At 52.0% G+C, this 14,302-nt stretch overlaps 1 protein-coding gene across 3 annotated transcripts in view; it reads left to right on the top strand.

Annotated features, from left to right (window-relative positions):
• ALPK3 (alpha kinase 3) overlaps positions 1–14,302 on the top strand; it is an 89,597-nt gene that overhangs the window by 44,973 nt on the left and 30,322 nt on the right. For all 3 annotated transcript variants that reach the window (XM_039491409.1, XM_039491408.1, XM_039491410.1), the window contains one exon: positions 6,548–7,964. In XM_039491409.1, the coding sequence (XP_039347343.1) occupies positions 6,548–7,964 (1,417 nt within the window). The remainder of the gene's footprint in view (positions 1–6,547; positions 7,965–14,302) is intronic.

The raw sequence follows: 14,302 nt of genomic DNA, 5'->3' as shown, positions 1-14,302 counted from the left end.
GCTTATATTCGGCCTCTCTTCTGCCCCCTGGGTTTTTTCCAAATGCAAGGTCATCATGATGGCGTATCTTAGAAAGAAAGGAATCCACATCTTCCTGTATCTGGAGAAGTGGTTACTGTGGGATAGGTCCAGAGAGGAAATTCTTGCTCTGATCAACACTACAGTGTGCTTGCTTGACCATCTGTGTCTCAGCCTAAATACTGAGAAGTCAGCTTTGGTTTCCACTCAGAAAATAGAGTTCATTGGGGTCCTAACAGATTCTGTAAGTTCGAGAGCGTTTCTCTCGATTGACTGTTTTCAGGAGATTCACCGCCTTGCTTCAGTCTGCAGTCTCAACCTACAACAACCATTTGCATATGCCAGAGGCTCTTGGACCACATGTCTGCTTGCACGCAGGTGGTCCAGTTTGCAAGATTGCACCTTCATCTCCCTCAAATGTTGTTCAGGATGGTTTATCGTCTGACTCTTCACCCCTTGGACAGATTGGTCCGTCTTCCTCAACTCGTCCTGGTCTCCTGGCAGTGATGGATGCGTCCAGACAATCCAGCCTTTGCCGGCCAGGTCTGTTGTTGCTGGCACCTCCCTGATGGGTTGGGGAGCACATCTGGGGTCACTGAAGGTCCAAGGTCTGTGGTCACAGTGGGTCTACAATGTGTGTCACGCTTTTGTGGACCATATCAGGGAGTGGTTCACATACTTGCCGATAATACCATTGTGATGTATTATGTGAACAAGCAAGAGGGAGCACGCTCCAGGACGCTCTGCCTAGAGGTGATCAGGTTGTGGCAGTTCTGCATTGAGGAGAACATTATTCCAATAGCTGACCATTTGCCGGGGGTCTAGAATCATTTTGTGGACCATTTCAGCAGGAATTTTTCCCTGAGTCATGAATGGTCTCTGAAGACAAGCATCCTCTAGGTCATCTTCGCAGCTGGGAGCATCCCAACGATTGACCCATTTGCTACAAGGGACAACAGGAAATGCAATCTGTTCTGCTCTCGAGAGGGCCTCAGACTGGGCTCCCTGTCCGATACTTTCAGCTGGCAGTCAGCTCTCCTATACACTTTTCCCCCAGTCATCCCACAGAAGGCAGATTGGGCCAAGCTCATTCTCGTTGCCCAGGCATTGCTGAGGCCCTGCTGATTCTCCCACTTTCTTGCGTTGTCCATTCAGCCTCCCATACCACTTCCTCTCCCTCCCTACTTGCTCAGAATCACGGTCACACCTTGCCTTCCACGCTCAGCTCCCGGCATCTCCAGGCATGGCTGCTTCATGGCTGAGTGACGAGGAAGAGCGATGTTCGGAGGCTTCTGTCTAAGACATCTTGGAGTATCTGCTGCACCATCAGTCATCTGGACTTGCACTTAGTTCATTGAGGGTTCACTTGGTGGTGATATCAGTGTTTCATCCTCCCATCCAGGGAAGATCAGTCTTCTCCAATGCCATAGTAGCAAGATTCTTAAAAGGGCTTCTTGGTCTCTGTCTTCCAGACCAAGAGCCGGTCCCTTTGTGGGACCTTAACACAGTCCTAGTGGCTTTGATGGGACCTCTGTTTGAACCCCAGGCATCTTGTCCCTTTCTGATTTTGGGTCAGAAGGCTGCACTCCTGGTAGTGATAACATCTGCTAGGAGAGTTGAGTTTCAGGCTCCGATGGCAGTGCCTCCTTATACACAATTCTCCAAGGACAAAGTGACTTTAATGACCACACCCAAAATGTTGCCTAAAGTGGTTTCTCAGTTTCATTTGAACCAGGTGGTATGTTTACCCGTGCCTTTTTTTCCTAAGCCACATTCATCTCTGAAGAAGCAGTGTCTCCATATGTTAGATGTCAGGCAATGTCTGGCCTTTTACCTGGACAGGTCTAAACTGTTTTGTGCTTCGCCTCATCTGTTTGTGTTATATGCAAACCATATGAAGGGACAGGAGGTCTTTTCGCAGATGACCTCTAAATGGATAACATCCTGTATTAAGCCTGCGTATGAAATAGTTTTGGCTACGTTCCTTCAGCGGGCGCAAGCTCATTCTGTGAGAGCGCAACGTCAATAGCGTTCCTCTGGGACGTCCCAATCCTAGACACGTTGCAGGGTTGCTATGTGGGTGTCCACACATTTACGAACCATTACGCCATCACTGCAACTTCCAGGGCAGATGCAAGTTTTTGTAGAGTGGTCCTGCAGTCCTTATTTAGATAGAGTCCCACCTGCAGGGGTGGAGGGGGTATGCTTGTGAGCCACCTATGTGGAATACATGGCTGCATCTGCTCAAAGACATTGGAGTCTCGTCTCTGGGCGTTCAGTGAGAGAGAACCAAGCAGGGTCAGACTGGCAGTACCCCATTTAGCCAGGGGAGGGTCTATGGCCATGAAGTGTGAGTACCATCTCCTACAAGTACTGCTAGGCAAAATTCTCTGGCTCCAGCATGCTGGGCATGCACACAGCTAAGTGGAAACATGTCTGCATCATGTCTCAAAGAACCACAGTCACAGTAAGTAACCATTTCATCTCGCAGAAGCAGCAAGCCTTATGGATCTCTGTCTGAGAGGAGCCCTAGAGCTGTGATGGCAGAGAGATTGCGTAGTAGCGTCTGTTGTGTTAATCTTGATGGAATATGTTGGCCCCGAGAGTCAGAGGTGTTCACACAACCTTTTCACTGTACAGCATTAAACAATTAAACAAGGCTCAGGGTTATGGAATACAGAGACCTCCGCCTGCTTAGCCCATCACAAATCTTTTTTAAACCTGTTATTAAAGAAACAGAAAAAAATGGGGGTGAGGGGGGGCAGTGAGATAAATTTGAAAGGTAAAGTTATCAAGTAGGGCTTTCATTTTAATGATATTCCTTATTCCCTTTAGTGGTAGAGAGGTTTTAGGACACCAATCCCTGTCTGATGGTATTAAAGATGGTAATAACTGCCCTTTGGGGGGAGGTGGGAGAAGAAAAGAAGTTTGTTGAAATGGCTGGAGCTGTCGTAGCTGTTGTGGCTGAAGTCTGATCTTACTTCCTAGAAGACAAATCACTACAAACACACGAAAGAGGAGAAAAAAGAACAGCAAAGAGAGAGAACGTAGCTTCTTTCTGTAGGGCTGGCTTGTACTTGTAACCTCACTGGTGGAGAAACACAGGCCCAGCAGACAGTCTGATCAGCCACTCTGAGACCTGGCAAACTTGTACCAGCATCTGCCTGTTTCGAACAGGGGTTCATAACCATTTTTTGAATTCCTGTCCCACCTTGGCATTATTTTTAATTGGGTTTAAGCATGGGCTGGGGTGTTATTTGGGGATTGGATGGGAGATGTGGGAGGGACAGGTTTGGGAGCTGTTGGTGATGTTGGGGTGGGGTGCAGGGAGTGCAGAGAGCTGTGTGATTGTGTCAGTGACCACAGCTAGCTCTGGCTGGCTCCATCCTCTGCAGCCCATTCCCCATCTCCTCTCCTCCCACTGTGCTCTCAGGCACTTGCAAGGGATGGACTTATCTCTGCCACAGCAGGGATGGGGCTGGTTTGCTGGGCTCTGGATGGACTCTGCCCACAGCACTATGTGGGGTTCCCACTGATGCCCACCACTGGGCTCTGGGGACTCTCCCTGCTCATCCTGCCACTGGGCAGCTTAGCACTGTGCTGGCCCTGGCACCCCTGGAGGTGGGCTTTGCCTGCCGAGCTGGGCTGTGCATGCAGGCAGCGGGGTGGCTTAGATTTGGGGGAGCTGAGCAACCTCCAGCCCTAGCCGCCATTACCTATGCTGCCCCTCCATCATGACAGAGGGACAGACGGGCCAACTTTGAGTGGTGGTGTGACCCTGTGGGCCAGGTTGCAATGCCATTTTCTTAAACTGGCCTGGCTCACCGCACGCATCTAGAAAGTCTGACACCCACACCCCCAAGGTGAGAACCTCTGGTGTAGGGCATTGCCTCTCTGCTATAGACTCACAGCAGGGTTAACACTTGTACAATCTTGGCCGGATGAGCTAGACTCTCATTAGATAGAAGACAGAAGGACAGGGATAGGAGGGATAAGAAATAAAATGGGGAAGGAAAAGGAGACACAGGGGAAGCAGTAGCGTAGCTAGCAGGGTTCAGTGGAAGCAGCCACTTCCCCTCAGGGCGGCAGGTGCGGAAGTGGCTTCTGCTGGCCCAGGAGAGCCCCACCAGCACGGCCGCAAAGCAGAGGCAGCGGCAGAGCCCGTGCATGCTGGAGGAGCAGATGCCGCGGCTCTGTGCTGCTCATGGCAGCCATACCGGGCAGACCTGCGGCCGGTCACTCCCAGCAGGAGCCTCGGCGCCGCCCGCAGCTCACCGGAATAAAACTCCCCCGAGGAGGGGAGAGTGCTTCCCCCCTCCCACTGTGGCCTGTCAGTGCGACCTGCCCACAGCCAGGCTCCGCCAGCAGCCCTGGGCAGGGCAGCGCCCTCCCGGGCTGAGCGGGCGAGCCGGGCTGCAGCTCACTCGGACCATGCCTGGCGGGGCTCACTGCCTTCTTCCCCCACCCCCCAAGGGGTAGGGCCAGCGCTGAGCCTGGGCTGGTGCTGCACACGGTGAGCCCCTCCCAAGCTCTCTCGGTCCCGGGGACCCCAGCCCACTCCCATCCCCAGTAACCCCTCCCCAAACTCCATACCACGTGTACCCCTCCCATGTACCCTGTGCCCCTGCCTTTCCCTCCCCTTCACCTCCCCTCATACCTCCGTCCTCTGCCAGCCTCCCTGTACAGCAATGGGGGGGGCGGCGTGGCTGGGGGGGCGCAGTATGGCCGCAGCGTGGCTGGAGGAGCCAGCCAAGGGGGGGATGGTGCACAGCGTGGCCGGAGGAGCTGAGGGGCGTGGCTGGAGGAGGAGCCAAGGGGGGCACCTTTTTTATGTTTGCTTGTTCCGCCTGCTGTTAGAACCTGGCTACGCCACTGAGGGGAAGGGGTGATGGCAGGAACCAGGCAGTGTTCAGGATTTAGCTGGAGCCGGTGGAGCTGGTGACGTCCATCTGGGTCCTTCTGGTCCAGTCTATTGAAGGCATCTGTCATGATCAGGCTGACAAAAGCCCAGCAGTGTCATGGTGGATCCCAGGAGATGGTGGGGGTGGCAGCCATGATGGTGAAGCTCACTCCTTTCCTGTTCACCCATCTCTCAGCTGGCCAGCTGATTAATTTTAAGAACCTCTCCCCCAAAGGGAGTGATGGGTAGAATAGCCCATCCCCTCATTATTTTACCCCTCCATTAAGCCTCATTTCCAATGCACTACGTTTGGCTCATAGATTTCCTGTCCCACCCTCCTCTGGTTTACCAGACATGATTTGAACAGTCCTTGACACATCAGGAGGCCATTTGGTTGTTGTAGGTGACCGGAACCTTTTATGAACTTTTATCCACTTTCCCATGGTGAGGTTCATAAATGGAGTTGGCCTGCTAGGCCCCCCTTGTTACAGCTGATCGAGGTGTGTTTCAAACAGCTACTGGGCATAGGCATGTGAGGTGAGGTGGAGTCGGAGGAGTATCTCATTAGACCGGTTTCCTGTGGCAGAAGGGAAGGCTAGGGGAGGAAATTCAAGAAGCAGAGTTAGATGGAGCACGTCAGAGCCTGAGAGAAGAACCCTGCCTGGGGATTCATTCGATCAGGGTGGAATCAATAGAATTCTTGGTGCTAGCTGTTCTTTCTTCACCACAATCCTCTCCAGTTTAGGCCAGTGCCAATATTTCAGCCTATGCCTCCTGCATGTGGAAACTGAGGATCATATTGTGGCTGCCTTGCATATGTTAGGGGGTGTGTTGACAAGCCACCTGCTCCAGGGGCAGCCATCCATCCTCTTGTTGCTAGTGCTCTAGGAGCACTGGGTGTGGGGAAAGCAGGCTGGCACTGATTGTAGTGCTCCAGACCCAGCTGGGCATATGAGCAACTACGGCTTCACCCCTGTGCATTCGCCTGTGTCTGTGGCACAAGAAGGGGGAATGCATGGTTGCACCACTGGAGCTGGTGAATCAGTGCCTCTAGGTACCCGTGCTTGGGCAGCACCCTCCAGCCAGGAAAGCTCAAAGTTTCAGCGTAACTCTCACTTCAGCCAAACAGTCACCACTTCTCAGAATGTTTTTTTCTTAGTCTTTTTACCTTGACAAATTCACGGCAGTTTCACAAGCACTTGGGGTTTGGTTAGACTCTGCCTGATTTGAGCCCTTTAGTATTTGTGATGTCATAAAGCTCCGAGACTGCTGTGCAGGGTTCAGCTGAACACCTGTGTTCAACATTAAATACATGTATACAACTCCTCAGTGACCAACTGCAAGCTCAGATGTCAACCAGTCCTGTATACCCTGAGCTATCTCCATAGGCAGCCATTTGTTCATCTGACCAATATTTTTATACTGCGAACAGACTTGAAAATAATGGTGATACCAAAATATCCCCAGTTTCCTGAGTGTTGTACCTGGTGGCTACTCTTTGACCAGCTGTAGAAAGGACTCTTCTCCTGAACTGTTCTCACTACACGTGTGTGTGGGTGTATTCATGTGTGTGCAAAAAGTGCCTTGAGGGGGACAGGTATGTCTCACAATGTTGTTTTTGGTCACCAGATGCAGAGAGGATGATGCGGCCATTTACCAGGCCTCTGCTAGGAATACCAAAGGCATTGTGTCCTGTTCCGGTGTCCTGGAAGTGGGAACCATGACGGAGTATAAAATACATCAGAGGTGGTTTGCCAAACTCAAGCAAAAGGCTGAAGCCAAGTTGCATGAAATAGAGCAGAGCCGAAAAAGAGGGAAAGAAAACATGGAGGTGGAGAAGTTGAGGAGGACAAGTCCTGAAAGATTCCAGCGAAAGCGCCGGCTGACTGGGGATTTGAACCTGCGTTCAGGTGTCTCCCTATGGGACAAGGAAGCTGTAGCAAAGGTGCATGTTGTGGATCCTAAGTCAAGGTTACGGGAAGATGTTGCAGAGCCCAAGGAGCCGTCCTTAAATGCAACCGCTGGATTTTCAAACAACTTCCTAACAAGGCCTCAGGATGCAGAGGTGACCACCAATGGAGACTCCTCTATGGAAAGCGGGGAGGAAAATGGAAATAGCTTTTTCACATACATCTATGAGACGGTGGAGGAAATAACTACCAAGCCCACCACCAGAGAGTCCTTTGCTAAAAAGAAGAAAAAGAAAGGGGAAGAGCCTGCTGCTGTAATGGCAGCAAAACAGGAAGTTTCAAGTCAAGAAAATGGGCTGATAGAGAGCCAAAATCTCTCCCAAAGTCAAAGAAATTCCCCTTCTGTTGCCCTGCCGGGGAGCATGCAGTCAGTAGCTGCAGTCAGCCAGCTGGTGGGAGATGTTCCAGAAGTCAAAGAACTTGGAACGCCCAGCAGTCAGGATGCTGAAACTGGCATACCTCAGCCATGTTCCCCACCTTCCAGGGGTGACACTTACTTCCCCTTGACAGAGATGTATCTTGAGAGTGGAGCAAAACATGTAATGGAAGAGAAGATGCCACAAACTCCAGAAGAAGCCGAGAATGGGACTCAGTTGCAGTCTCCGGCTGTGAGCATTAACAGGCAAAGAGAGACTCCTCCACCAGCATCTGAGGTGTTCCTAGTAGGGGCTGTAGCAGGAGAGGAGCAAAAAGGCCAACCTGTGGAACAGGAACTAGAGGAGAATGAGGCCATAGGTACTAAGGTAACCAAAAAGGAAAGTAAACCGCATGGGAATTTGAACAAGAAGAGAGTTGAGCCTCCTAGCAGGACCCTGGAACCGAGCTCTGAGATGCGGCACTCCCTCCTAATGGCAAATGCATCAGGGACTTCTTGCATCTCCTCGTGCAAAAATGTCCAAGAAACAGACTTGCTGGACTCTGTACAACTGAACACCAAGCAGCCCCTTCAGCATACTACCTCATCTCTGAATCAAGGGGCCCTGTGTCTGGATGTGTCTCAGCTGAGAGAGGAGGCAGGAGGAAGCTTGCTTCAGGGCTCCCTGGAAGAACAGGTGGTCTTCAAAGTGCCGTGTGAGGTAATGTAAGTTCTATTTTTTTTTATTTTTTTTTGGTAGGCTGACCTCAGGCAAATGTTTCCAAATCAGCTAAGCAGTGAGCACAGATCACTCTTAGCTATAAACGGCAACTGGGAATGCTGAATGTGTATGACAGAGAGCATGATGACATCTGTTCAGTTTAGCAATGAGCCTCGGCTTCTAAGTGACACAGTTAGTAAGTCATTATGTAAACGAAAAACAGACATGCCAGGTAGGTTTTGTGAACCCCACTGGGCAGCGGGTGGAATTTTGTTTACAGTGAAACATACATACAGTAGATCTGGCCATTTGTTGGCTCCATCTGCCCTGCTGGAACAATGCTTTTGATGAGTTGTTTTGCTGGCTGCCGAGTTGGAGCATTGCATCTGTTCCTGACCGTCACCAGTTCCTTTCAGTCCATATCTATTTTTGTCACTTAATCTGAAGTGTTTTCCATGAAATGCAGTATTGGGCTGGAGGTTGCATGTTTCCTTATTAACACATTTCACGGCCCAACATCCTGTGATCCTGATTTCAGGGTCCAGTTGGGATTTTACATCTGAACAATGACATCAATGTGCAGGGGGGTAATTACAGTACAGATCTTGATGAATAAAGAGATTGAGTTGAGGCCCCACTGCCAGGAGAATAGAGAGCTGCAGGTTCATGTGGATTCAGTTTCCTTCTCCAGTTCCCCCAGAAGTTTGGAAAAAGCCCAAACTTCCCACCTGTATAGCATTGTGATGGCCTGGGCCAGCTAGTTGTGACCTGCTTCTGCTCTCTGAAACCATCTCTTGTACACTGTTGTTACTACACCAGCAAAGAGGAGTACCGTATTTCTGAGCAGGGGTTATTCCTGCCTGAGCATAGCCAAATTTACAGAGCGTAGCATAGCTGTCACTCATACCACATACTTGGCTGGTAATGTAATACATCCACTGACTGTGATGGGAAGTTGGAACTGCCAGGTGTTCCAGCATTTCCCAAGGCTGGCACCTGCCTTCCTCTTCTAGATTTCCTTGCTGATGTGCAGCTGTAGCTGGAAGCACAGCCTTGTAATGTTAAGGAATTGGTCAAGATACTCTTCTGGACACAAGCTTCGCAAAAAAACCCAAAAACGGTTACTCACCTTCTCGTAACTGTTGTTCTTCGAGATGTGTTGTTCATGTCCATTCCAATCAGGTGTGTGCATGCACACGTGCACGTTGGCTGGAAGATTTTTCCCATAGCAGTATCCATCGGGTTGGTCCAGGCGCCCCCCAGAGTAGCGCCATCATGGCACTCAATATAGGGCCCTACCGACCCGCCACCCCCTCAGTTCCTTCTGCCGGCTACTCCGACGGAGGGGTAGGAGGGTGGGTATTGGAATGGACATGAACAACATATCTCAAAGAACAACAGTTATGAGAAGGTGAGTAACCATTTTTTCTTCTTCGAGTGCTTGTACATGTCAATTCCAATCAGGTTACTCCCAAGCCTAAGTTCTGGAGGTGGGTTCAGAGTCTTCCACTGAGTGGAGCACAGCTCTACTGCATTGTCTCTGGCCTGCTGGGTAATCGCATAATGTGCGGTGAAAGTATGTATGGAGGACCATGTCGCCGCTCTGCATATTTCCTGGGTCGGGACTTGCTCCAGGAATGCTGCTGAAGAAGCTTGTGTCCTGGTGGAGTGTGCAGTGAGCGGAGGGGCAGGCACCTCTGCCAGGTTATAGCATTCACGGATGCAGGACGTGATCCACAAGGAAATGCATTGGGGGGAGACTGGAAGACCCTTCATCCTGTCTGCCACAGCCACAAACAGTTGAATGGACTTCCTAAATGGTTTTGTTCTTTCAGTGTAAAAGGCTAGTGCTCTGCGGACATCCAATTAGTGAAGCCTCTGCTCTTTGCCACTCGAGTGTGGCTTAGGATAGAACACTGGGAGGAAGATGTCCTGGTTGATGTGAAACCGGGAGACAACCTTCAGGAGGAAAGCTGGATATGGCCTAAGCTGAAACTTGTCCTTATAGAACACAGTGTAAGGGGGCTCTGATGTTAGGGTCTTGAGCTCAGACACCTCCTGGCTGAGGTTATCGCTACCAGAAACACCACCTTGTATGACAGGTGGACCAGGGAAGAAGTCGACAGTTGTTTGAAGGGCGAACCCATCAGTTTGGAAAGGACCAGATTGAGGTCCTAGTTCAGGGCCAGTTGCTGGATGTGCGGATATAGCCTGTCAAGACCTTTCAGGAAACAGCTGACCATAGGGTTGGCAAACACCAACCGGCCCTCTGAGCCTGGATGGAAGGCAGAGATGGTGGCCAAGTGAACCCTTATTGATGACATGCACAGTCCCTGCTGATTGAAGTGGAGAAGGTAGCCCAGTATGGGTGGTATAGGGGCGAGTGTCGGGGACGAGTGATGCTGTGCCAACCAGATTGAGAATCTTTTCCACTTGGCAAGGTAGGTAGCCTTGGTGGAGGGTTTCCTACTGCCCAGGAGGACTTGTCTGAGCAGAAGAGGTGCAACAACTCGAGGTTTGGGTGCTGGAGACCGCCATGATACTGAGTTATTAAGTCCGGGAGGAACAGCAAGGTAACTGAGGCTTCCACGGATATTTCCAGGAGAGATGTGTACCAGTGTCGGCAGGGCCAGGAGCTTTCAATATCACTGAAGCTTCATCCCTGCATATATTGAGGAGCACCTTGTGAATGAGAGGGATAGGCAGAAACGCATATAGGAGATGGCCTCTCCATGGGAATAGGAACACGTCTGCAAAGGAGCCTGGGCTGTGATTCAGGAAGGAGCAAAACTGCTGGCACTTCCTGTTGTGTCACGTGTTGAACAGGTCCATCTGGGGAAAACCCTATCATTGGAAGATGGAGTTTGTGATGTCCGGGTGTAGGCACCACTCATGGCCATGAAAAGACTTGCGGAGATGGTCCGCCAACTCATTCTGTACTCCTGGGAGGTACGATGTTTGCAGATGTATCAAATGAGCTACACAAAAGTCCCATAGCGTGATGCCTTCCTGGCACAGGGGAGAGGAGAGTGCACCCCCGCCCCCGTTTGTTGATATAGAACATCGCCGTGGTGTTGTCTGTCATGACTGATACACATCTCCCTGTCAAGTGGGCTTGGGAAGTCTGGCATGCCAGACACACCTCTCTCAGCCCTCTGACATTGATGTGGAGAGCTAGTTCCGCCTGAGACCAGAGGCTTTGTGTCCTGAGGTCTCCCAGATGTGCTCCCCAGCCCAAGGCTGATGCGTCCATCACTGGCGAGAGGGATGGCTGAGAACCGGTGAAGGGGACCCCTTCACACACTACCTGTGGGTCAAGCCACCACTGGAGGGATTTGAGGACTGGGCGAGGCAGAGTGACGACTCTTTCCAAACTGTCCTGAGCTGGCCAATACACCTAGGCTAGCCACAATTGGAGAGGCCGGAGTCTGAGCCTGGCATGTTGCACCACATAGGTACAAGAGGCCATGTGTCCTAGAAGTTTCAGGCAATTCCTTGCTGTGGTAGTGGGAAACTGCCTGAGACTTTGAATGATGTCACCCAGGGCCCAAAACCTCGCTTCCGGGAGGTATGCCCTGGCCTGTGTCGAGTCCAGCACCACCCCTATGAACTCTATCTGCTGAACTGGGGACAGAGTCAGTTTCCCCAGGATAAGTTCAGGATAAGGCCCAGTTCGTCAAACGTCATTCTTATGAAGTCTGCTTGTGCCTCCAGTTGAGCCCTGGAGCAGCCCTTGATCAGCCAGTCGTCGAGGTATGGGAACACCTGTACCAGGTGCCTGCGTAGGAATGTGGCCACAACTGCCATGCACTTGGTGAACACACAAGGCACCACTGACAGGCCGAACGGGAGGACTGTGAACTGGTAGTGTTTGTTGCTCACCACAAACCTGAGGTACCATCTGTGGGACGGTGTAATTGCTATATGGAAGTACTCATCCTTCAAGTTGAGGATGGCATACCAGTCCGCTGGATCCAAGGAAGGGATGATGGAAACCAAAGAGACCATTTGGAGTTTCCATTTCCTCATGAACTTGTTGAGCTCCCACAGGTCTAGGATGGGTCTGAGCCTGCCTTTGGCTTTCGGTATCAGAAATACAGGGAATAGAAACCCTTGCCCTTCTGCTCCTGAGGAACCTCTTCCATTGCCCCTAGCGATAGGAGCGAGTGCACCTCTTGTTTGAGGATTTGCTCGTGAGAAGGGTCCCTGAAGCGGGATGGAGAAGCGGGGGTGGAAGAGCGGGAGGGCAGAGAATTGGAGGGAGTATCCCCTCTATCGTGCGGAGCACTCAGCGGTCCAATGTGATACAAACCCACGCAGGGTAGAAAGGGGATAGTCAGGATGAGAAGGTAAGGCAGGTTGGATCCAGTCCAAGTGCTGGTGTGCTGTCCTCTTTCACACCTTCAAATGGCCTGCTTCTAGCCAGATGAAGGTTTGGATGGGCCAGAGCCCTGGCCTGAGGACAGGTGCAGCCTCTTCTTGCCACTCCTGTTCTCCTCCATGAGCCGTCCTGCCAGTTCTGCGGTTGATAGAGCCGTGGAGGAGGTTGCGGAGTAAAATGCCTCTGCTGCATGGCGGGGGTATGGAGGCTCAGTCATTTGAGGGTGGCTCTCGAGTCATTTAGGCTATGTAGTCTTTTATGCGTCTTTTCGGAAAATAGAGTCAGACCCTCAAAGGGGAGATCCTGTATGGTCTTCTGGACCTCGTATGGCAGACCTGATACCTGCAGCCAAGAGCCCCTTCTCATGGCAATTCCAGTAGACATCACCCGAATGGCCGCATCAGCCCCATCCAGAGTGGCCTGTGATGAAGCTCAGAAAATGAGCTTGCCCTCCTCCATTTGGCATGGGAGTCCTGCAGCAGCAGCTCTGTGAACTTTGCTATTGCCCCGCATGTATTGTAGCAATACCTGCTGACAATGGCCTGCTGATTAGAAATGCAGAGCTGCAAGCTGCCAGTGGAGTAGACCTTTCTCCCAAAAAGGTTGAGTCATTTCACCTCCCGATTCTTTGGGGAGGGGCCTTGGTAGCCCTGGCACTTGCATTGGTCAGCAGCATCCACAACCAAAGAATCTGGTGGAGGATGGGTATAGAAGTGCTTGTAACCCCTCGATGGCACAAAATAGCGTCTTTCATTGCGCTTAGCCATAGGAGGCAACAAAGCCGGGGTCTGCCACACGGTTTTGGTGGTGTTTGTAATGGTCTTTATGAGGGGTAGGGCAATATGAGCAGGTCCAGAGGGGGCGAGGATATCCACCACTGCGCCCTCCACTACCTCCTCCGCCCGAATGCCCAGGCCCTGGGCAACCCTCATCAGCAATTGCTCTAGGACCCTGTAGTCCTCCAGGGCCGGGGCTACCAAAGTGCCCACCAGCGCTTCATCTGGAGAGGAAGAGGAAGAGACCCCTGCAAGGAGTGGCTGCTCTCTTCTCTCCATGCCCAAGGAGTCCTGCAGTGCTTGGGGATCGTGGGCTGGAGCCGATGTGAATGGTGCTGTGGCCCTCGGTGCCGGAGGTGTATACATCGGTGCCAAGGCTGATGGTGATGGTGCTAAGGCTGTCGGTGCTGAGGACGTCAGTGCTGAAACCACTGGGGCTGGCATAGACGATGCCGGTGCTGCAGGGGTTGGAATAGTGGCATCAGGGAATAGTGGAGCTACCCCCAATCCTGCTGATGCTGACGGTGCCAGAGGCAGTACAAAAGTGGCCGAGGCCGCCACCTCCCTGGAATGCGACCCTTGGCTCTGCCCTTGGCCTTGGTGAAAGGCCCAGGGAGTCTAAAAGAGACACTGTGCCGGGGGCTGCCACTGCATGGGCCACTGTGCCGGGTAAGGGTGCCGGTCTCGTGATGACCTGCACCGTCTACTTCTGCTCCTATGAGATTGACAGGAGGCCAACTCTGAGGTCTCAGAAAAGGAGGACCATGGAGGAGCAGTACTTCGAGGCATGGCGTGTCTGGGCCGATGGCTCAGTGACTGATGAGGCTGCTGACCCTGTGGTGTGCTGGGGATGGAGACCGCCGGGCCATCATTATGGGCTTTCCCCTTGACGGTGCCGGGAGAGCAACTGGTACTGATGACCTCTCCCATCTAGGTAGGGAGAATGGTGCCGTGAGCTGGAGTAGATCCCATGCTGCCTCAAACACCTCTGCAGTCGATGGGAGGTGTAGTTGCTGGCTCGGCCTCGGCGAGTGAGAAGGGTCCATTCTCGACCGCCCTACCATGGGGGCAAGAGTCGACGTGACCATCTGTGGCAGTGAGGCCGAAGTAGTGTGGCCCGACTCAGGTCTCGTAATGGCCAGCTCCTTGGGTCTAGCCGGGGGGGATGGGGAACGACCCCT

This window comes from Mauremys reevesii, linkage group 10 (assembly GCF_016161935.1).
Source record: "Mauremys reevesii isolate NIE-2019 linkage group 10, ASM1616193v1, whole genome shotgun sequence".
NCBI classification, from domain to species: domain Eukaryota; kingdom Metazoa; phylum Chordata; order Testudines; family Geoemydidae; genus Mauremys; species Mauremys reevesii.
The sequence above is the reverse complement of the archived record's forward strand: the minus strand, read 5'-3'. Positions and strand labels throughout refer to the sequence as shown.